Source organism: Prenolepis imparis, unplaced genomic scaffold (genome assembly GCF_030444845.1).
Source record: "Prenolepis imparis isolate NDT839.2.m4 unplaced genomic scaffold, iyPreImpa1.0 SCAF_2, whole genome shotgun sequence".
NCBI classification, from domain to species: domain Eukaryota; kingdom Metazoa; phylum Arthropoda; class Insecta; order Hymenoptera; family Formicidae; genus Prenolepis; species Prenolepis imparis.
In genome coordinates, this window is record NW_028141160.1 from 10,932,734 (window position 1) to 10,954,105 (window position 21,372).

At 29.2% G+C, this 21,372-nt stretch overlaps 3 protein-coding genes and 2 long non-coding RNA genes across 13 annotated transcripts; 3 read left to right on the forward strand and 2 right to left on the reverse strand.

Moving 5' to 3' along the window:
* Positions 1 to 221: 221 nt before the first annotated feature.
* Positions 222 to 3,550, reverse strand: LOC145933212 (protein POLR1D). 3 transcript variants are annotated; one of them, XM_083032771.1, is made up of 3 exons: positions 3,410 to 3,550; positions 2,754 to 2,804; positions 222 to 2,416 (listed from the first exon to the last, which is right to left on the reverse strand). In XM_083032771.1, the coding sequence occupies exons 2-3, from the start codon at positions 2,774 to 2,776 to the stop codon at positions 2,200 to 2,202; spliced, it is 240 nt and encodes a 79-aa protein (XP_082888897.1). In that variant the 5' UTR covers positions 2,777 to 2,804; positions 3,410 to 3,550; the 3' UTR covers positions 222 to 2,199. The 3 variants fall into 3 exon arrangements, with proteins under 3 accessions (XP_082888897.1, XP_082888898.1, XP_082888899.1); XM_083032772.1 differs by lacking the exon at positions 3,410 to 3,550 and adding an exon at positions 3,034 to 3,178; XM_083032773.1 differs by lacking the exon at positions 3,410 to 3,550 and adding an exon at positions 2,924 to 3,028.
* A 29-nt stretch (positions 3,551 to 3,579) lies between these two features.
* Positions 3,580 to 7,188, forward strand: LOC145933211 (motile sperm domain-containing protein 2). 3 transcript variants are annotated; one of them, XM_083032768.1, is made up of 9 exons: positions 3,580 to 3,720; positions 4,036 to 4,182; positions 4,290 to 4,467; positions 4,689 to 5,052; positions 5,552 to 5,630; positions 5,736 to 5,845; positions 5,961 to 6,161; positions 6,322 to 6,456; positions 6,540 to 7,188. In XM_083032768.1, the coding sequence occupies exons 1-9, from the start codon at positions 3,639 to 3,641 to the stop codon at positions 6,717 to 6,719; spliced, it is 1,476 nt and encodes a 491-aa protein (XP_082888894.1). In that variant the 5' UTR covers positions 3,580 to 3,638; the 3' UTR covers positions 6,720 to 7,188. The 3 variants fall into 3 exon arrangements, with proteins under 3 accessions (XP_082888894.1, XP_082888895.1, XP_082888896.1); XM_083032769.1 differs by having other exon boundaries at positions 3,590 to 3,720; positions 4,039 to 4,182; XM_083032770.1 differs by lacking the exon at positions 3,580 to 3,720 and adding an exon at positions 3,731 to 3,893.
* Positions 7,189 to 7,891: 703 nt separating this feature from the next.
* LOC145933210 (uncharacterized) lies at positions 7,892 to 14,497 on the forward strand. Of its 4 annotated transcripts, none has more exons than XM_083032763.1 (13): positions 7,892 to 8,170; positions 9,392 to 9,568; positions 9,648 to 9,871; positions 9,951 to 10,327; positions 10,499 to 10,668; positions 10,939 to 11,075; positions 11,523 to 11,673; positions 11,807 to 11,948; positions 12,104 to 12,376; positions 12,464 to 12,600; positions 13,078 to 13,214; positions 13,505 to 13,738; positions 13,868 to 14,497. In XM_083032763.1, the coding sequence occupies exons 2-13, from the start codon at positions 9,442 to 9,444 to the stop codon at positions 13,925 to 13,927; spliced, it is 2,169 nt and encodes a 722-aa protein (XP_082888889.1). In that variant the 5' UTR covers positions 7,892 to 8,170; positions 9,392 to 9,441; the 3' UTR covers positions 13,928 to 14,497. The 4 variants fall into 4 exon arrangements, with proteins under 4 accessions (XP_082888889.1, XP_082888892.1, XP_082888891.1 ...); XM_083032766.1 differs by lacking the exon at positions 7,892 to 8,170 and adding an exon at positions 8,200 to 8,313; XM_083032765.1 differs by lacking the exon at positions 7,892 to 8,170 and adding an exon at positions 8,353 to 8,466.
* Positions 14,498 to 16,778: 2,281 nt separating this feature from the next.
* Positions 16,779 to 18,541, forward strand: LOC145933181 (uncharacterized). Its single transcript, XR_014424823.1, has 4 exons — positions 16,779 to 16,988; positions 17,539 to 17,611; positions 18,181 to 18,253; positions 18,458 to 18,541. It is a non-coding gene; the product is annotated as an uncharacterized LOC145933181 (long non-coding RNA).
* On the reverse strand, positions 18,301 to 20,177 carry LOC145933180 (uncharacterized). Of its 2 annotated transcripts, none has more exons than XR_014424821.1 (3): positions 19,714 to 20,177; positions 19,444 to 19,626; positions 18,301 to 19,372 (listed from the first exon to the last, which is right to left on the reverse strand). It is a non-coding gene; the product is annotated as an uncharacterized LOC145933180 (long non-coding RNA). The 2 variants fall into 2 exon arrangements; XR_014424822.1 differs by having other exon boundaries at positions 18,302 to 19,372; positions 19,452 to 19,626.
* Positions 20,178 to 21,372: the final 1,195 nt, after the last annotated feature.

Genomic DNA, 21,372 nt, shown 5'->3' on the forward strand with positions numbered 1-21,372 from the left:
TACAGATGAAAAGGAATCTATAGCTCCAAAATAATTTTTCTGGCATATGAAAAGATTTAATAATGTTGACATGATATTATAATTTAATATGCTAACCTTTTGAAGGTACTTTTTATAACAGTTATTTTGGAAAGAATGTATAAAAAGAAAATCATGGGCCCAAAATTGAAGATGCAGTATAGACAATTGCACATAGAGATATGTAGAAAAATTTTATAGAATTATTTTTATGTTTGTCACGTGTATCATTAAATAGCATTTTTATTATTAAATTATATATATCATTTATAAACTGACAATTTATTCGTGATTTGCTAATATTGCATAGCAAAAATGTACAAAAGTACAAGTATAAAATCTTCATTTCTTGCTGTGTAATATTACAAACTTAAGCATTTTCATATTAAATGACTACAGAAATATAAAAACCAATATTTAGAAATTACATACTTATTGAAACTATTGATAATTTTCGCGCTTGTGATGTGACAGAGTACGTTATCAAAAATACGATTTGTAAATATTAACAATCGAATTTGAAACATTTATATACATGCATATCTACTATGAGTGTAAATGCAATTTATTTTAATGTGTGTATGTGTGCGTGTAATATATATACAACAATATCCTATTATAAATTTTCCTACCAATTAAATACGTGAATACAATGCAATTTACACACATAAGAGAAGGAAAAATTTTATTCCATATGCAAATAGTAAGAAAGTATCAGCTGCATCTTAATAAGGAAAGATATTTCGATTTATGAATCTTGTCAGACCTCAAAATCTGATATGAGATACAGATTCAACTATAAATATGTGATTATTTTGATGGTTTTTTTTGTAAGCAGCGTTTAACCAATGCCATATATTGATATGTGCAACTTATCAATGCAAAATGTATTACTTGTAAGTAAATACTAATTGTAAGTAATTTTATACTTAGAAAAAAAGTGTATGATTACATTCTCTACACTATATACATATATTTGTTAAAGTTATGTAAGTTTAAAGATATTGGTGCTTCTATAAAACTTGTTATTACTTGGTGGTGTTACACAATTAATCTTTATTGACTTTTAAACTAAATATGCAAAGGATACGTTCGTGGAGTATGCTATTAGCATTATCCAATGCAAAAATTATTTGGGATGTCATTAGTGAAGTGTGTTATGTCATAACTTCGTACTGCCAATGCTATTTTATCCTAGATGGTGTAATGGTAGTGTTGACATTTGTAAATTGTGAATGCTAATTAATGCTGCTGAACACTATCTGTTCCTAAGTATCAAGATTTAATAAAATTTATTAAAATAATATTAATATTTTATATAATATTAACTATTAATATTATTATATTATTTTAATAAATCTTGATTGTTTGAAACCGACAGCAGCATACAGTGTTCACAAATTTTCTAATTTAAATAGATATTAATACTATTAATAATAATTATATATATATACATATATATTTATATTTATTTAAATTAGAAGGCATCATGACACTTTGCTAATTCTGTTCATGGAACTTAGAATCTCCAACGCTTTATTGACTCTCTGAACAAATTTCATAGCATTTGCGTCTATAATGTGACAGCAAGCTCCCCGAACACATCCAAGAGATAATATGAAATGTGCAACATGAAATAGATACATATCTGTACACTTTATTTCATATTTGTATATTTAATGAAAATTTTGATGACTCTACAGATTAAAGAGACATGAATTGTATAATAGAATTTTATGCATTACATTTATTAGCAACTTTGAAGTTGACATTGTAAATAAAAGTGATTTCTATGAAAATTAAGAATTTATAAAACTCAACTAAAAAATATAAAATATATTAAATATTGGCATGAAAACGAAAAAAGATGTTTGCAAACAAATATTCGAAATATTTTTGTACAATATTGATAATTGTAATCTGTAATTCTTTTTATACCATTTATTGGTATATCTTTATGAACAAATTTTTTTCAATTAAATTAGAAAAAGATGTAACATAAATTATTTAACACGAGTGTACTGCAATAGAAGAATAAATACACAAAAAAAATGTAGTTGTTTAGCAACTTAAATATGTTTGTATACCTATAAAAATGGTAAATATATATTTTTAAAATTATATATCGAGAATATATATTAACACAAATATACAAGAATAATATCACATATACATTGCAATCTATGATTTTTTAACAATATCTGCTTTATGTGATTGAACTTTCACTTTTTCTTGCCTCAGTGAACGATGTTTGTTTGATATTACTGCATTTCGTAATGTTGAATGGAGAAATCTTTTGTTGACAGTTTCTTTAGGTTTTATCCATCCACTAGGTCCCATTATTTCAGCCCTTTGTGCACCGAGTTTAGCTTCTTCTAGTAAAGCTTCAACTGCAAGTCTATAATACATATATATATTTCATAGTAATAACAATGCAAATTGCAATTATAAAGATAAAATTATAAAATTGTGATAAATCAACATGAAAAAGTTGGATGCATGTTAAAGTATTATTCAAATATATTATATTTGTTATTTTCAATATATTCAAAAATGTAACTGTGATGTAATATCTAATTTTCTCAATTTCAAGCCAAAATAAAGGCCAGGCATTATTAAACTACATTCTTATATAGAAAAATACACTATACACTTGGGATACTATTGAGATTCTATGTATATATGTTAGAAATTGTAAATGTAATAACACAGAGAGTATAGAATCGTACAATTACCTGTTTAATGTTTCATCATCCATATTTTAGATTGCTATTATCCTAGAAGTCCTAAAAGAAACGAAAATATGATAATCATTTACGATGAAATATAAATATTGTAAAATAAATATAAATATAAATATTGATTTGTATGTATATATATCTGTCATATGTCACATGTAGATTACATTTTAATAAACATGATATCGCGTATTTAATTTACAGCTTTTTATGTACAAATATTACGTTAAACCAAACTACTGTTTCGAAAAGTCAGGATTGTCATGCATTGTCATACCGATTCGCACGTAATTAATACTTCCGCAATGTGATAACGCTTATGACAGCTGATGACTGCAAAATGGCTGTTTGCACAGCTGATTCAAGCATGGAAAATGCTCGATATATATATATGATACACAAGCTAGAGAGAAATAATTTACCATAAACACGCAATTCCATTATAATTATCTATTTGTGATAAATAATGCTTTGCCTAACGTAAGAAAAAGAGCGTTGCGAGGAAGATAAGATAAAGAATCGCATTAAATTGATAATATTAAAAAATATAGGAGTAAATGTGACAGAATATTATCTACAAACACAACAAAGTGTTTCCAATTAATTTGCATGATCGCAGAAAAAAATCTATTCCTCTTAATTGCCTTACTTACACACTATGTTGCTCTTCTCTTTCTCCCCTTTCCGGGCCCGAATAATATTGAATTTCGGTTTGAAATTATAGGAAAAGTGCGTCTAATTGAGAAGAGCACAAAAGACGAGGAGAAGGAAAGTTCGAGTGTCATGCGCGACGTGGCGCGCATAGATGAGGCGTGTGAATAAATTGGTTCTCGGTGCCGGTCAAAGTGTCATTCTCCCGGTCACTAGCCTGACATAAGGAAGATGGAAACGCACACGAAGGCGATCGCGGAACTTCGCGACAAGTTTTTCAAAAAATTAGACGACGAGGGACCACCCGATCCTAGTGTGTACATTCTTCCTCTCTTTCGGCGTCGAAAGCGAATTCCGTTCTTGTAACGCGAATTAATGTATATTTTGTGTTGTAACAGTGCTCATGTAACATGTGTGCAAAGGTCGATCGCATTTAATTGAAAACAATTTACACTGTAAATAACGTAGCAGCAAGAACGCTAGAACGTGTGTAAATAATTGATGGAATGCTTACGCATGCATCTCATTATTATTTAGACTTAAAAATAAAAAAATAAAAAGATATGACAGTTATTTGTTTTCGTAAATTCTATACACATTTAATCTGATGGACGAATATTGCTTGCAGAAGGTTTTCATCCTGCTGATATAGCCAGGATTAAGAATAACGATGACTGGCTAAATCGATTTTTGGAACATAGCGAATTCAACGATCAGGAAGCATTCAATATGCTTTGGGATACTTGTACTTGGAGAAGAAAATTTGGAGCAAATGGTAAAATTATGTTATTTTGTATTTGTTTCCTAGCTTTGGCTATCTTTTATAGACATTTTAATAACAGAAAATGGCACTCTTAAAAATTTAATATTATTGAATTATAGATATTACCGAAGATAATGTGAAAAGAGAATATCTAGAAGAAGGATCATGCTTTGGCTATGGTAAAGATAAAGATGGCAAGAAACTTCTTGTGGTTAAATTAAAATTGCATGTTAAAGGAACAAAAGACTTTGCAGAGCTTCAGAGATGTATAATTTATTGGTTTGAAAGATTAGAAAGGTATTGTATATGTATCTTAATTTTGTGTAAGAACAGCAAATATGATTCTGCAAAAGTTTTTGAAAATTCAATTTTTTTTTGAAAGAACAAGTTTGGAAATACTTAAATCAATACTAAAATCTTAAAATCCTCTTTTTCAAGTAGAGTCACAAATATACATATATCATTAATATATCTATTCATTCTCTTGTTAATGGATTTCTGATTTATTGCATTTTCAGAGAAGTAGATCAGGTATCACTTTTCTTTGATATGGCAGAAGCTGGACTTTCCAACATGGATATGGAGCTTATTAGATACCTCATTAATTTATTCAAGTCTTACTATCCAAATTTTCTGAATTACATTATAATTTTTGAGATGCCCTGGATTTTAAATACAGCTTTTAAAATAATAAAATCATGGTTACCTGCTAAAGCTATTCCAAAAATCAAACTTGTTAACAAATCAACATTGAAGGAGTTTGTTGATCCAAACGATGCATTAAAATCTTGGGGAGGTAACAGCGATTATGTTTTCAAATTTGTATCAGAGGTACATACAAATGGAGATGGTGTATTGAATGGCAAACTGGATAATAAAAAGGTATATATATCTCTTTTTTCTTTTATTAAAGTTCTTATTTGTGAAACTGCAATTGCAATGATGAAGCAGATAATATCCAGGACATTATTCTTTTGCTTTTATATATGATAGATCAATTTCACTATGCTTTTTCATTTCCTTTCTTTTTTTATGTAAGAAATGACACAAACATAGATATAGGAAACATAGACTGCTGCTATCTAATTTGCAATTAAGATATATCAAAAATATATGAATGAAAAAAATTGAATTACTCTACTTCTTTTGTTGCGTTGCTATGCCTGACTCGTTTACAAGCAGTCTATGCTTTCTATATCTATAGAAACAAAATAGAAGAAAACTTATAACCTCACTGACAAAATAGAGTATCCATATAAAATATAGTATTTATAAGAAAAAATTAAATAATATGGAATATATACAAGATGTATATCAAGTTATTAATAATTTTTAAAAGTTCTATGTAATTTCTTTTTTAAATATGCTATATGTTCTCTAGGTACATTTTGCGGAAAGTTCACCAATTACAGAACAAAGCCCATCTCCAAGTATTGGAGACCAGATTAATGAAGAACAATGTATGTATAAAATTTATTGCAATCAGGAATTTATTATAAAATCTAACACTAGTATACAGTATTGGAGACAGAAGTATGTACAACTTTAAATTGTGTTTATTTCAGTATTATCCATAGAACCTGTAGAAGCAATTACATTTAATAAAGATGGAAATGACATTACAGGGACAATTACTCTTAAAAATATTACAACTGATAAGTCTTTATCTTATAAGGTACATATAAGTTTGATATTATTTTTTTTATTACTACATAATCACATTAGAATAGAGTTATGAAGATATATCGAAACAAATACATGACACATAATATAAGTATAATAATTTATAGATAAAGACAACATCCCCTGAAAAATTTAGAGTAAAACCAAGTTCTGGAATCTTGCAACCATCGGAACAAAGAAGTGTTGCGGTTGTATTACAGCCTGGCTATAATGTACGCGGTCTATTACATAATGATCGATTTTTAGTCATGTGCCTTTCATTAAAAAATGCAAATGCTACACCACAGGAATTAATTGCACTCTGGAAGGTAAATTGGTTTTTTTTTTTTTTTTTTTTTTTTTTTTACATTCTCTAATTCAATATTTATCATTATGTTATTGTGCAAAATATAAATAATTAAATTTTAATTATATTTATGAATGAAATGATTAAGATGCTAATATGTTGTACGCTCTCTTTCTTTGTAGTCTGAAAAAGCATCAGAAATGCATAGACTACGATGTTGTGATGGTAACAGTGAAAACAACGAGATTCAAAAATCGTCTCATTCTGTATTAACCTCTACAGGAAATGATCGAAATATTGATGCATTTTTATCTAAGGTATATAAGCTATACACATTTTCATAAAAATATATATTAACTTATAAATTTTATATTATAATGCATTATGATTAAAATTCCAGATGAATCATCTAGAAGAAAATTATGGCAAATTACGCGGTGAGATTGTTACTGTAAGGTACATGCTTTTAATTTATATGATATTGACAATCGTAATTGCAATATTATTAGTTTACGTTCTGAAAACGGATATTAAAAATTCGATGGATCAACAAAACTGCCACATTCATGATGGTAATTAAAGTGTCTAAAATATATATTTATAATAACTTTGATATATATCAGAAAAAATGTTAAACAAATCTTTCTATTCTAATTAAATCTAATATGTGAATATATAAAAATTAATCTTTATGCTATACATATACATAGTTAGTATCTTTAAGTTGCTATTGTTTTCTCTCTTCCATAAAAATCTGAAATACTTAATTGTGTTTCTACAGATACTAATTTTGTAATTTCTTATCTAACATTTGATATATTATGTATGTTATTTTCATTTAATAAGTTATCATCATTGTGGTAATTTTGTGGTTTACCATTGTGTTCTATAACACAATACATAAAACATGCATAACTAGTATATACCTATTAACTCTACAGTAGTGTAAAACTATATTATAAAACTACTATTTTTGTAAGCTTTTATACATACTCTATAAACTAGCCTGATGATTATGTATATTAAACTTGCAGGTTAATGTATATGTATGTAATTTGTTATATATATCCTTAATGACTTGACATTATTGTATTTAATCATTAGTATAGTTTGCTATACATGGTTCTAATTAATTATTGATAAGAAGTTTACAAAAATATACATATATATAATATAATTTGGAAAAGTGTATTAATTATATTGGTGAAAAGCCTTTTTAATTTTTTATACTTAATTTTCGCGATTGACTCGTTCCGCTATTTCATGAGAATGTAAAAATGTAGAATGCGCGGAACGAGAACGTTCGTGATTGGTTACACTATGGGATCTCGTAGTTCTATTGGGTAATAAAAACTGTAAAACGCTCGTGATTGGTAGCGTAGATATATTACTAGGGATTCTATTACACTTGAAACAAACTCTTATTTATGCATGGGATGCGTTTCTCGCATAATATACTAACAATAAAATTATACGGGCATGATTGATCGAGGGATAAAGGCTTCAACGATTTTATTATAATTTGAATAAAAAGAATTGAGCAATCATGCGTTTGATGCAGAAGGAGCGTAGCAATAAGACTTCCTTTCAACGAGGACTGTCGTTTAACAAGGTATCGATTGATTTTTCATATAGTTACATATATAGGTGGATTACGCGGTTATGTAAATTTTAGCCTAGAAGGTTTAGGTTTGCGAAAATAAGCGAGTCCGGGACGTTCATTTCAGAACACAGAGACTCGACAGCATAGCACTCGGAGGAAGTAGCATAAACGGAATATACGCAAACTGGCGAAGGAGAGGTGTATGTATGTAGAAACACGCGAGAGAGCGATGCGCAACGTGCCACTGCGCAGCTGGCGACGCGCAGCACAGCGCAGCATTTGAACCTTCGCAGTTCGATCGGCCATATTTGCCTCTTACACAACGCCCTCACGCGAACGAACGTGGGTTTATGTGAATAAATTTCCGAGGCCTCCGTGTCGTCTCGTCCTGCATCGCGCGCACAATTTCATCGTACGGTGACGAGCGGGTGAGTCTACTTGAATTATCCGTCCGGTCGAAGGCGCCCGGGATATTCCCGGGACGATCAGTCCGCCTCCTCGGTGACACGCGCGACGCAGTGCAACGGCGGCATCGTCGCCCGTGTCCTCCATATTGATGACAGCGCCGACGGTGATAATTTTCTGAAATTTTTGTCGTTAATGCCCCCTGTGTCCTGAGATCGAAAGCACCCGCGTTGTCTTAAAAGCTCCCCGACAGAATGCGCGACCTCGTCGGGGCCCCCGCCGTGTTGCTGCGAGAGTCCGCGATTACGGTGCCCCCCAGGTATCACTCCCAGGTGTCTCCACGCTCCAGGGTCGTTCGCCCGCTCCTCGTCTCGCCTCGTCCCGTCACGCCTTCGCCTCGCCTCGCCTCGCCGCGCCGCGCCTCGCTGGCGTCGTCCATCCGTCATGGCGCGGTCCACGGCGTTGCTCGTCCTCCCCCAGCGTCATGTCATATGGCGCGCGTCGCTTCCGCGGCGCTCGTCGTCCCTCCGTAGTCGCGTGTTCCACCTGACTGTCCCGCGCGATTCGAGAAACCGGCGCCGCGAATGGATCCTGGAGCTCGCGCTCCGGTGCACGTTTCTTTCTTTCTTTCCTTCCGTCGTGTGATGATTGTCGCGTTTTATTGATTTTTTTTTCTCCTGTAGTTCGGACGCGTGGGAATCCACCGTTGTAATCATGATCATTCATCGCGCCAGGAAAAACAACGTTATGCGTAATATCGACGTGCAAAGATGTTTTCAGTTTTGTCAGCTTGGTCGAAATAGTTTATTATTTTTTAGGCGCACTCGCGTCTTTCCCTCGCGATGTTATGTTTAAGATAGATTTCAAGAACTAGGGTATAATGAAAGGTAGAAGGCTAATTTATAATAAATTATTCTTTTGTTTTGAAATCTTAATAAATATATAATGAATTATTTCATATTTCATCTTGTAAACAGTGCAATTAGGATTATATTAATATCCTAATTGCGCTGTTTAATTGGAGGAAAAATTTGTGAATGAAGTGTACTGTTATGTATTGTATGTAATGCATACTTAATATTGCCAAAATTTCGTTTATTTTTAGTATGTTAATGTATATGTAATTGTTTTGATGCAGAAGTTTTATATTAATATTGATTATATTTACAATCATAACAGACATATAAACACACTTTCGAGTTATCTGTGAACATGTTTAATAATATATATGTATAATGTTTCAGATTAATGAATATAAGTGTTACTGTGTGTGTATGAATTAAATGCTTCAATCATGACGAGTAACGTAACAACCATAAAGTTGGAAGAAGGACAAGAATCTGTCACAGAGATTCAAACTTACTTAGAAACATTTAATAAAGAAATAGAGGGAGGACAAGGAGAACAGTTACATGTGCAATGTTGGTATTTTACAACAGGTTTTTTTCTTTTTTACAAGTATTTATATCAAATGATATTTATCCTCACATTTTATTATAGTACAACAAGTGGAGGGATTATCTGGTGGAGAAGAAGGTGGGACATACTTTGTTGATCAGTCTGGTCAATATTACTACCAGGCAAGTAGCGATGAACCGCCTGTGATGACACAAGTGCAAATACAAGAAGTAGAAGAAACTGATGTACAAAATGAAGGGGAAGCAAGTCAAGATGAACAGTATCACGAAATTGAAGAGCTTGAAAATGCCGAGGGTGATGAAGATGTAAGTAATGTTAAAATCTCAATGATATATATAATTATATGACTTTTAAACATATCTTATATACAAGGAAAAATTTTAGGAACAAGTAGCCACTAGTGAAAACAATCAAGTTGTAATTAATTCTGGTGATGCATATCAAACTGTCACGATTGTACCATCTGACACAAATCCTGGAGAAGTTAGTTATGTTCTGATAGTTCAACAACCTGAATCCGAAGAAAAAGAAAGTAAACCTGCAGAAGGTGAAACAATAACAGCAGCAGCAGAAGGAGAGGAAGCAGAAGGTGAACAAGATCTCACTGTATATGATTTTGAGGACAATGAAGACAACGAAGCTCCAGTAGAATCCGAAGCGGAAGATGATAAGACTAAAATCATTAAATTTCTTCCTAAAAAATCTCAAACTGTAACACAAGCTCATATGTGTAACTACTGCAATTACACCAGCCCAAAACGGTACTGCTTTCATACATAATTATATATACTTTTTTCTTATATTTCTGTATTACATTAAATCTCTAATTTTTATTTTTGAATTTATTATTGTACGTTAATATGTTAATCATTTTTTGGAAAAATGTATGTAAAAGCAAGGAAAATAATTTGAATAATTTATATATGTAATAGGTATCTCTTATCACGGCACATGAAATCCCACTCAGAAGAAAGACCGCATAAATGTAGTGTCTGTGAGAGAGGATTTAAAACTTTGGCTTCGTTGCAGAATCATGTGAATACTCATACTGGGACCAAGCCTCATCATTGCAAATTTTGTGAGAGTGCATTTACGACTTCTGGTATGTAATTAATTATTATTTACATTTTTATTCACACATCATATATACATTGAAATGCATATTAAACATAATTTTTTTTAGATATATATATAATGTATAAATTATTATAGTATAAATGAAATAAAAATATTTCATATAAATAATTTTCTTAATAATTATAAATAATTTTCTCAAATTTTATCAGGATAGAAATATTTTGTTTCATCAATTCTGATGCAAAAATACGTGCAAAAATAAGAATTATAAAATATGTCTTATTCGTATTTTCAGGTGAACTTGTAAGACATGTTCGGTACAGACACACCCATGAAAAACCGCACAAGTGTCACGAGTGCGATTATGCATCTGTCGAACTATCAAAACTGAAGAGACATATTAGATGTCATACAGGCGAACGACCCTATCAGGTATTTTCGTACTTTTTCTTTATTTTTAAAGGCAATAAATTAATTTTATATATTATAAACACATATAAAAAATAATGAAAGTGCACTATTTGTAATTATATAAACATAGAAAAATAAATTGCGCAATTACATGTGTACACACATGGAAGCGTGTGCTAACTTACACAACTGAACATTGATCGCTAATGTAGACATTGCATGTACACACATCTGAAAACATCTATATAAGATTTTTTTTTTTCTATAGTTTTATGCATCTTCCACAATATTACGTGTTTAATTTTTTTTAACTTTTGTAGAGTTTTTCTTAATCAATTTTTAAGTATTATACTTAAATATTTTTGCTTAATATTCTTAATTATATATAAAACTTTTATAAATGTTACTCTCAAAGTATATTAGTTCTATTTCACTAAGGAATTAAAATATAATTAATTATTTTTTCAGTGTCCACACTGTACATATGCAAGTCCAGATACATTTAAACTGAAACGCCATCTTCGCATTCACACTGGAGAAAAACCATACGAATGTGATTTTTGCCAAGCGAGATTTACTCAGTCCAACAGTTTAAAAGCACATAAATTAATACATAATGGTAAGTTATGTATAAAATTGTAGTATTATGTACATGCGCACACCGCTTTCTTCATGTTTCATATTACTCATGTGTAGAGATTAACTATCACTTATTAGAATTTATTTTTTAATGTTAATAATATACATTGCAGTGGGCGATAAACCAGTATTTCAGTGTGAATTATGTCCAGCTACATGTGGCAGGAAAACAGATCTCAGGATTCATGTGCAAAAATTACATACTTCTGATAAACCTTTAAAATGTAAACGTTGTGGAAAAACATTCCCGGATAGGTATGCGAATAATTTCTTTAAATATTATAAGACTTTACATTGTGGTAATATGTGTGTGTTTAAACAGTCAAATATATGAATGAATTATAAAAAATATAATAATAGCATCTGAGAATAAACTATATTTTTTAATATATGGATATTATATATTGCAGATATAGTTATAAGTTACATAGCAAGACTCACGAAGGGGAAAAATGTTACAAGTGCGATTTATGTCCATATGCGTCCATATCGGCGCGTCATTTGGAGAGTCATATGCTCATTCATACCGATCAAAAGCCATACCAATGTGATCATTGCTTTCAATCATTTAGGCAAAAACAGTTACTCAAACGACACTGCAATCTCTATCATAATCCTTCCTATATTCCTCCACCACCGCAAGAAAAAACGCATCAATGTCCTGAATGCGAAAGAGCATTTAGGTATGTACATTGCAACAATTATTTGAAACAATAATATGACTATTAAAATGTAATTTTTTTTCTAATAAAACAAATTTTGTTATGTAGACATAAAGGTAATCTTATCCGACATATGGCCGTTCATGATCCAGAATCATCTCTACAAGAAAAACAGCAAGCTTTGAAAATCGGCAGGCAGAAAAAGATACAAATCATCGATGGTCAACGTGTTGAAGTAATGACAGGTAAAATATTTACTCGAAAACTAGTATTAAGATTAATTTTAATATTTTCATTTGATGCATTTACATCATTTATTGACAAAATGTAATTTTTTAATATTATTTGATCTTGTTTTAGCATATGAATTGCTTTAATAAAGATATATCTTTATTGGAGATATATATTTTTGATGAAGGTCTATATCTGTTTCCTTAAAAAATTTATTAAAAGCTGGTTTTTATTAATATATTAATGTTTTATATATATATATATATTATAAATGCATACATCATATATATATATATATATATATATATATATATATATATATATGATGTATGCATTTATAATATATATATCACTTGTTGTCACAACATAACACATGGATATTAGTCAATGATCTATATTTAGATTTAGACGATATGATCTAAATATAGATCATTGACTAATATCCATGTGTTATGTTGTGACAACAAGTGATTTAGCTTCTAAACTTAAAGGTTATGATGATGATGAAGAAGAAGAAGAAGAAGAAGAAGAAGACGAAGACGATATGATGGCAGTCCAAGGCAGTGATGGACAACAATATGTCGTACTCGAAGTCATCCAATTAGCTGATAATCAAGGAACTGATCAAGTAAAATATTTTGAAAGATTTATTTATCTTTTGGACTAAATTATAACAAAACCATATGTGAAAATATAAATATTATTTGTTACAATATATATTAAACATAATGTGTGTAATAATTTATCAAAATATTATAGTTTTGTGGTTTAGTAAATATTGAGCAAATGTACAATTATAGACTTCTTTAAAATAATAGAAAATTAGATAAAATTGCATATGTTCATAAGGAACAATGATAGAATATCTTGGTATATTTTGTATGTATTTGTGTATGTATATGTATATATTTATAACAGATGGCCGTAGTCGCAAATGAAGATGGAGAACTAGTAATGCAAGATCCTTTAAGTCAAGAAAGTGGTATAGTAGCAGAAACGGGAGAAGAAGTTGACGAAGTAGACGAAGATATAGAAATGCAAGAGTTAAAGATAGAATCTATTGCCTCCGCTTCACCTAAATCTTCAACACAGAACACACAAAGTGATCCAAAACTGCAAAAGGAAATGGAAACCTGTTTTGGCTTTGATGAAGTGAGTACATAAGATTTTGTTTTTTAAATGATTAATTTTTTGAAAAGTTGGCTACACATGAAAAGAAATCAAATATAAATTTATTATATAGATAAATACATGATATATACATGGCATTTTTCATATTAGGAAGAAGAAGAAGAAGAAGAAGAAAGCGGTAATATAAACATGTTACAGACAATTTCGTAATAACAAATATTAAGAAGAAAAATATACATATTCAATAGTCGAATATTTTACTTTTGTCCCAGTGTTAGTGTACGTATCCTCCCCAAAAAATTATTAAAGTCGCAAAAATTATATATACTGTGTACAGAAAAAAACTGTGAGTGCAGTGTATTACCATCTAAAAGTACTTTGCATATCTCTAATAGGGAGCTGCAGTGTGATTCACATGCATGGTACAAGAACTTTTTTTTGCCATTAGTGCATTAGGTACACATAATAATTTATGAAAATATTGTAGTTTTGTGGTTTAGTAAAATATCAAGCAAATGTACAATTATGAACTTCTTAAAAGTAACATCAAGAAAATTAGATAAGATTATGCATATGTTAATAATAAGGAAAAACAATAGAATATCTTGGTATAATTTTAAGTTAATTTATATGTATAATTATGATATAGAAACTCATCACTTTCACTAAATGAATGGAATAAATTAGCATAACATATTAGTTCTGCTAAAAGCAGCTACAAAGCTGAAACTAACAAAAATAATATGAGGCTGCAATGTAAATAAATGCTTGTCATACACAGTGAGTCTACAAAGTTTTAGCACTACATTAATTAAATATAATAAATCTCAAAAAAGTGCCGTGATATGTACTTTTTTGAGATTATGTTTAATATAGTCCTAAAACTTCATGGACGCATGTCCATGTAGTTTGAATTAGAAATTATTTTAATGTTTCAAACATAAATAAGAGATATCAAGAAGGAAGTGATTTAAAAATTGTATCAAAAATATTTTATATTATCTACTTTATAATTACCTTTTCTTACGTTAAAAAATCAGGAAGTAAGTAGAAAGAATTTTATGTCAGTTGAAATATATTGGTCATGAAAGATTTGATATATGGTACGTAAAAAATACTATAAAACAATTTTATTCGTGATACAATGAAAAAAAAGATAAGGTTTTGTTAAAAATTAAATTAAATTAATAAAAATTATAAATTATATATAAGAAATAATAAATTATTTTATTTTATTTTATTTTATTTTTTAAACATATTTGTTTACCTTTCGTTAATTAGACATCAATTCGGGCACAACATTTTTTGACAAATTTCTATATGTATTGTTTATACATATACGCATATATATAATATAATATATATATATATATATATATATATGTATGTATGTATGTATATACATAGAATAGTACAGCACGTTAAATATATGATTTATAAGAAGAAATAAGTATTGCAGACTTGCTGTTAGATTTGTGCTTTGTACATTCTAAAATTATCGCGAATTTATTCACATAATGTATTTAAATAATCTTTAATACATATAACTGTTTAATAATCACAACCTCGCACGTAATGTTTCCAATTTAATTTAGGGGCATCATGATTTCCAATATGGAATATATATACATATTGATAAGTGACAATTTAATTTTAGAGAAAATGATATAATAAAATAATTGTTAAAACAATGGATTTCTTTTTTATAAAAAGCAAATTTATATGCGCATGCCTCTTTTGATCACTGGAAACATTACAATTTTCCAATAAAACCAATAACTTTTTAACATTGTCTTGTTAATAAAACTATATGAAATATATATCTTCATGAATTTATGAGTATGTCAGAATGCAGAACAGTGTGTAATTAAATACTCGTACAATGTTGCTCATGAAATATATTATTTCGCTTACCTTGTTCGAGGTAACGAAATAAACCTTGTAAAAAGAATGTACAATTTTTTTTACAAATTGTACAATTGTAATTTAGTGATTAATTATTATATTATATACTATCTAAAATTCTGCACTTTCTTACATTATTCCAAAGAATAAAAGCGGTGTAACATTTTCTCGATAATAAACATTATGTCGTCGACAATATAATTATTTCAATCATTCAACATGTTCGCGTTTAGACTTACATTTTTAATTTTTTAAATACTTTGGAATTTTATTTAAATTTAAGAAATAAGTTTAGACATAAGATTAATTAAGATTGAAATAATGGATATATTGGAGGTTTACTGTACTTTCAAATTTGTAATTTTTGACCTTTTCTTTCTATCGATATTACTTTAGTTTGTTAATAAATTGACAATGTTTACCAATATATATTTACACTATTCTATTAGTGTTATTAGAGAGAAAAGACCACACCCAAATGCATCCTTAGTCATCAACCCCATAGATAAATTTCCTTTCATTTATAAGGATGTATTTCAAGCGTTAAAACATGAATTGCATGACCTGTGTTTGAGTGAAGATATATATTTTATTTCGAGATAAATCAATTAAAAGTCTGGTTTTATTAATAATATGATCTTAATCAAATTTATTCTTAAAATCATTTTTTGCGTCTTTTAGCTATTTTTTCCTCCTCTATTCTATAACTTTTTCTTTTGTTCTTGTTTTCTTTTCTTTTGCTCTTGTTTTTATTTTAATGTTATCGAAAGTTATCAATAGCGAGTAATTTCTGTCAAAAAATATTAATTGGTTTTAAGTATTATGACATTATATTTATAACATATTACTATTTATATAAAAATAATTATTTTAGAATATATTTACAATAATCAATTATGATGTATTAACATCATATTATAATAATTTTTCGACTGCATAACATATAAATATGATGTTTATATGATCATTGATAATTTGTTCAAATTTGTTGTAATTTGTAATTTCTAATTTGTAATTTGTAATTTCGCGCGCTTGCAAATCTAGGGATATATCGCAAGAGAAGCATCGATTGTGCGAGTATCGAGCTTCGCGCGTTTTTCCCACCTTATTTCCCCCCTCCCCCCAACAATCGAGTGCGCGTCGCTTGCCATTACAGTCGCAAATGTGCAAAGTGCCGCGCGTTTATTAATTAACTTCGGGTATGTTTAATGCGCACGTAATCGTAATTAATCTCTCTTGCGAGCGCATGCTTAACTGTAATAATTAATTGCTTCTTCTATATAGTGAGTGCCACGAAAAAGCGATAATGTGAAATAAAAGAGGACGAGACCTGGGCGGCATCAGGCGATGGCGAAGCAACCATGAGGTTAATAAATTATTATTTATTTTTTATTATTTGTAAAAAATTTAATAGAAGAAAAATTTTAATACGCGGAATATTTATCTGTCCGAGAGATTATATTGTCGACCGCGTAGCGGTTATATAAGGGTCAATTTTATCAAGTTCGGTTAAATAAACTGATAGTTAAAATTAGCAGAGTGGCCAATAGATATAAAAGTATTCATGCCATTCATAGACATGAATGCTTGTTTTGGTCAGCCTGCTAATTTTAATCAATGGTTCATCTTAACGGACGTGGTAAAAATTAGTCTTAAATACGTGTGATTATCGATGATTTATTCTACATCCGCCATGCGCGCATGCGCAAAATTACTATCTAGAAATATTGTGAGTATCGAGATTCGCGCGCTTTTCCCGCATTATATTCCCGCCATAATCGAGTTCGCGTCGCCTGCCGTTAAAGTCGTGCAAAGTACCGCGCGTTTATTAATTAACTTCAGGTGTCATTAATGCGCACGTAATTAATTCTTTTTGCGAGCGCGCGTGCCTAACTGTAATTAATTGTTTTTTCCAGTGAGTGCCACGAAAGAGCGATAATGAAAAGGTGAAAAAAGAAGAGGAGATCCGGGCGGCGAAGTAATCATGAGGTTAATAATTTATTATTTAAAATAACTGATAAATACGGGCTAATTTAAGATTAATTTATTATTTATTTTTCATTATTGTTTGTAAAAAAATTAATAAAAGAAAAATTTTAATGCGCGTAATGTTTATCTTTCGAGATATTAAATATAATTTGGATACAAATGCTTTAATTTAGATTAAATACATATGTATATACATGTGTATTTTACAGATCAACGCCGTGTAAATCGGCTATGTACTTCGCTATGTAAATCGATTATGTACTCTGCTGTGTAAATCGGTCGCTGCAAATCGCATCAGTGAACATAAACTTTTCTAATTTAATTATAAATAATTAATAAATTTGAGAAAATTTTATTAAATATATGTATAAAATATATATCTATGAGATTATAAATATTGGAAACAAATTGAACAATTAAAAATAATTTTCTGATAATTATTAATGTGTAAAAGTTTGCATTATTTATTTCCATAAATTATTCATTAATTTTAAAATTATATTAAAAAATAATAAAAGTTTAAGTTAAGTTAATTTAAATTCTATATTTATATTTATATTTTATTATAGATCAACATAGCTGACAATTTGAGAGGAGGATGAAGTCTAGGAGAGGCATCAGGTACCGGTGGAACAACCTGGAGTGAGTATTCATTAGTTGTATTGAATTAAAATTTATGAAATTATTTAATTATAGTTCTTCTTAATTATATAGTACTTCTTATACACATCAAATAAAATATAAAATTCAATTATAATATAAAATTTAATGCATGCAATGATAATTTTAGAATATTAATTACTGTTGATGCTGCTACAATTTATATTTTATTTGTATATGTTACAGATCAACATATAGCTTTTAAACTCCACAGTCAACTCCAGTATTGTATCGATTGGTATATGTGAGTGATAAACTATTATTCTATTATATGAGGTAACGGTGTTGTAGAAATTAGATTGTGTAGATATAGATCATAGAAATTGTAGATTGGTAGATTGTAGATAGTTCCGTTACCTCAAAATGAATGGGTTACAATTCCAGATTAATAATATTTCAGTTTAAAAAAGGACGAAAAACATTTTCTAACATACATTTTCTACATAGAAACATACGAGAAACATTTTCTAACATACATTTTGTATATAGTACGTTCAATCTAATTTATTTTATACAGCACATACTAAATTACATTATAAATTGTGTAATGGTATAACTGATTACATAATCATAATTATTTACTTGTTATAATATTTCGAGTTAATAATAATGTTTTGTAATCCATTCATCCATGATTGAAATTCATCATTGATTTAAATTGATTTTATATTCATTAAAACAAATGTATTAAAATAACGCGAGTTTTAAAAGATATTTTGCGAGATATATTTGACGTGTAAGAGAAAAATAAAAGAAATAGTTAAAAATTTGCAGAATAATTTACGATTTTAGTTTTAAAACTTTTAACGCGAATTTTTTATACACGCGTTACTTTATTTTATTTATTTTTTATTTTTGAAATTGACCTGTTGCACTATTGCGTAATTCACAAGTTGCGTTAATTGCAAGCCGTGAATAAAATTTTTATAAATTTTTAAGCAGAAAAATTTGGTCTAAAAAATAAGACAATGTACATGTTGTAAGATGCCAGCAAAATACTTTCTTGCTTGTGTCATTATTTTTCCAATAATATTCATTTCATTCTTTTATTAATATCGACTCCAATTCTACGGTTTTTTCCATTAAAAGTGTCTCTTCTTTCTGTAACATAAAACAGTCTATTATTTAGAATTCTTTTCTTTAAATAGTAATATATAAATAATAATACATACACACATACATAATAATTGCATATATATAATATATGTCAAACTCAGCCTTTACATTTGTGAAATGTTTGTATTTGCTCAGCGTGTCATTCATTCCCTTCTCGATGTGTTCTTCTTTATAATTTTATGCATAGAATGTGTTTCAAAGTAGCGATCTTGACAGACATATTAAACTTTTACTTTTTCCTGAAATTAATATAATATAATTAGCAAATATATAACAATTGTTAAAAATATTATAATATATTACAATATATTTTACGGTACACTCACAGATCTTCCTGACAATATTTGAATTCTTCCTGATAATGTTGTCGCAGACTATCATTACAGACATCCATCACGAAATATATAAATGTTTATTTATTGCATATTAAATAGAGTGTGTATTAATTCTCTTTTTATATATATAGTTGCATGCACACACATACTGTCTGCAATATACACATATGTGCAATAAATAAATATTATTTTATTAAACGTCACATGTTTTTCAGGCGACAAAAAGCTTTATTTATAGTTCATTACAATCATAATCATTGAATTTATGGCATAATCGTGCCCAAGTGCCCAGAGGTTAAAAACAACAAACATTGCACTTTGCACTACACATGCATTCTCACACATATGGGCTGCATTCGGAAACGTCACCCGAGTGCATTCCCTCTCTTTCTATATCACTGAGAGAGAAATGATGTAGAAAGAGAGGGAATGATTCTCGAATGACGTTTCCGAACGCAGCCATAATGCGGTTGAGTCACGTGGTCACAGCGGTGGCGACTACAGCGCCGCTTGTGGCGAGTGTACGTAACAAGGGCGCGTCACGCATTCAAAACTGCCGGCGTGAAAGAGTAACGTCTCGCGAGTGTGTGCATAAATCGAGAATAAATACAGAAAATTTAGACCGAAATCAAGAGTTGTGCCACATCGATAAGCTGCTTCGGTGAGTTTTGTTCTCATCTATTGCTTCAGAAATAGAGCAGGCCCAATATTTTCATTGAAATCATGATGAATTGTGTCGCGATTGTATACGGCGCGGCGCGCGGCTCTCCAAACCGACGCTATTGAGATACTTTATTTAGAGTTATAAATGCTTCAAGCATTTCCTTGCTCGACTAAAACAGACAATCTTCGTACTTTTCATCTGAATTGATCAAATAATTGGAAGCATTGTAACTCTAATGGACATGGAACGTCCATCGTAATGTTTGTTCGAACAATCGTCGTTCAGAATTTTACGCTTCACTTGGCAATTCTAGCTATCGTTATCTTTGTCTAGCTTTTAGTGAACATCAAGGATGAAATCATTCTAGGAATGTTGTGATCGCCAAGTGAAATGTAGTCTAGACTGAGGCGATTTTTCATTAATATAACGATTCTTTTTGAAATTGCATATTTTGGATTTGCATATTTTCTTAAAATAATTTATTTATTTGATTTCTTAATATAAATATGTTTTGATCAACATACTTTTGTTGATATTCTTGGAATTTTACATGTTTGTGATGATTTTTATATATTATTATTTATTATATATATTATCTCACACATTTATATTTTTATATAAATAATTTTTATAAAAATATTTTTATAAAAATTAATTTTAAAAAAATATATGTAATTTAATAAAAAGCTATCGCAAAAATTCAATGATATTCACAAATATTAGGGTAATAAATATTAATAACAAATAAATAACAAATAAATAACAAATGAATAAATGATAAATAATAAATAATACATAAATAAATAATAAATAATAAATATTAATAATATTAATTTTCTCAAAATATTTTGTTACCTTATTACAAATATCTGCAATAATCTATTCATAAAACGGTTATAGTTGTAAAATATTTATTCCTCTTTTTAAAAAAATAGAGAAAATGGAGAATCTTACAATATATTTCACTCATTAATAAATACACGGAG

Coding starts and splice junctions, on each gene's coding strand:
- LOC145933210 (XM_083032763.1), top strand. CDS start 9,442: ATGACGAGTAACGTAACAACCATAAAGTTGGAAGAAGGACAAGAATCT. Junction 9,872..9,950: donor ATGCCGAGGGTGATGAAGAT/GTAAGTAATGTT, acceptor GAAAAATTTTAG/GAACAAGTAGCCACTAGTGA. Junction 11,674..11,806: donor ACATAAATTAATACATAATG/GTAAGTTATGTA, acceptor TATACATTGCAG/TGGGCGATAAACCAGTATTT.
- LOC145933211 (XM_083032768.1), top strand. CDS start 3,639: ATGGAAACGCACACGAAGGCGATCGCGGAACTTCGCGACAAGTTTTTC. Junction 4,468..4,688: donor TGGTTTGAAAGATTAGAAAG/GTATTGTATATG, acceptor TTGCATTTTCAG/AGAAGTAGATCAGGTATCAC. Junction 6,162..6,321: donor AATTAATTGCACTCTGGAAG/GTAAATTGGTTT, acceptor CTTTCTTTGTAG/TCTGAAAAAGCATCAGAAAT.
- LOC145933212 (XM_083032771.1), bottom strand. CDS start 2,776: ATGGATGATGAAACATTAAACAG. Junction 2,417..2,753: donor GATGATGAAACATTAAACAG/GTAATTGTACGA, acceptor TATGTATTATAG/ACTTGCAGTTGAAGCTTTAC.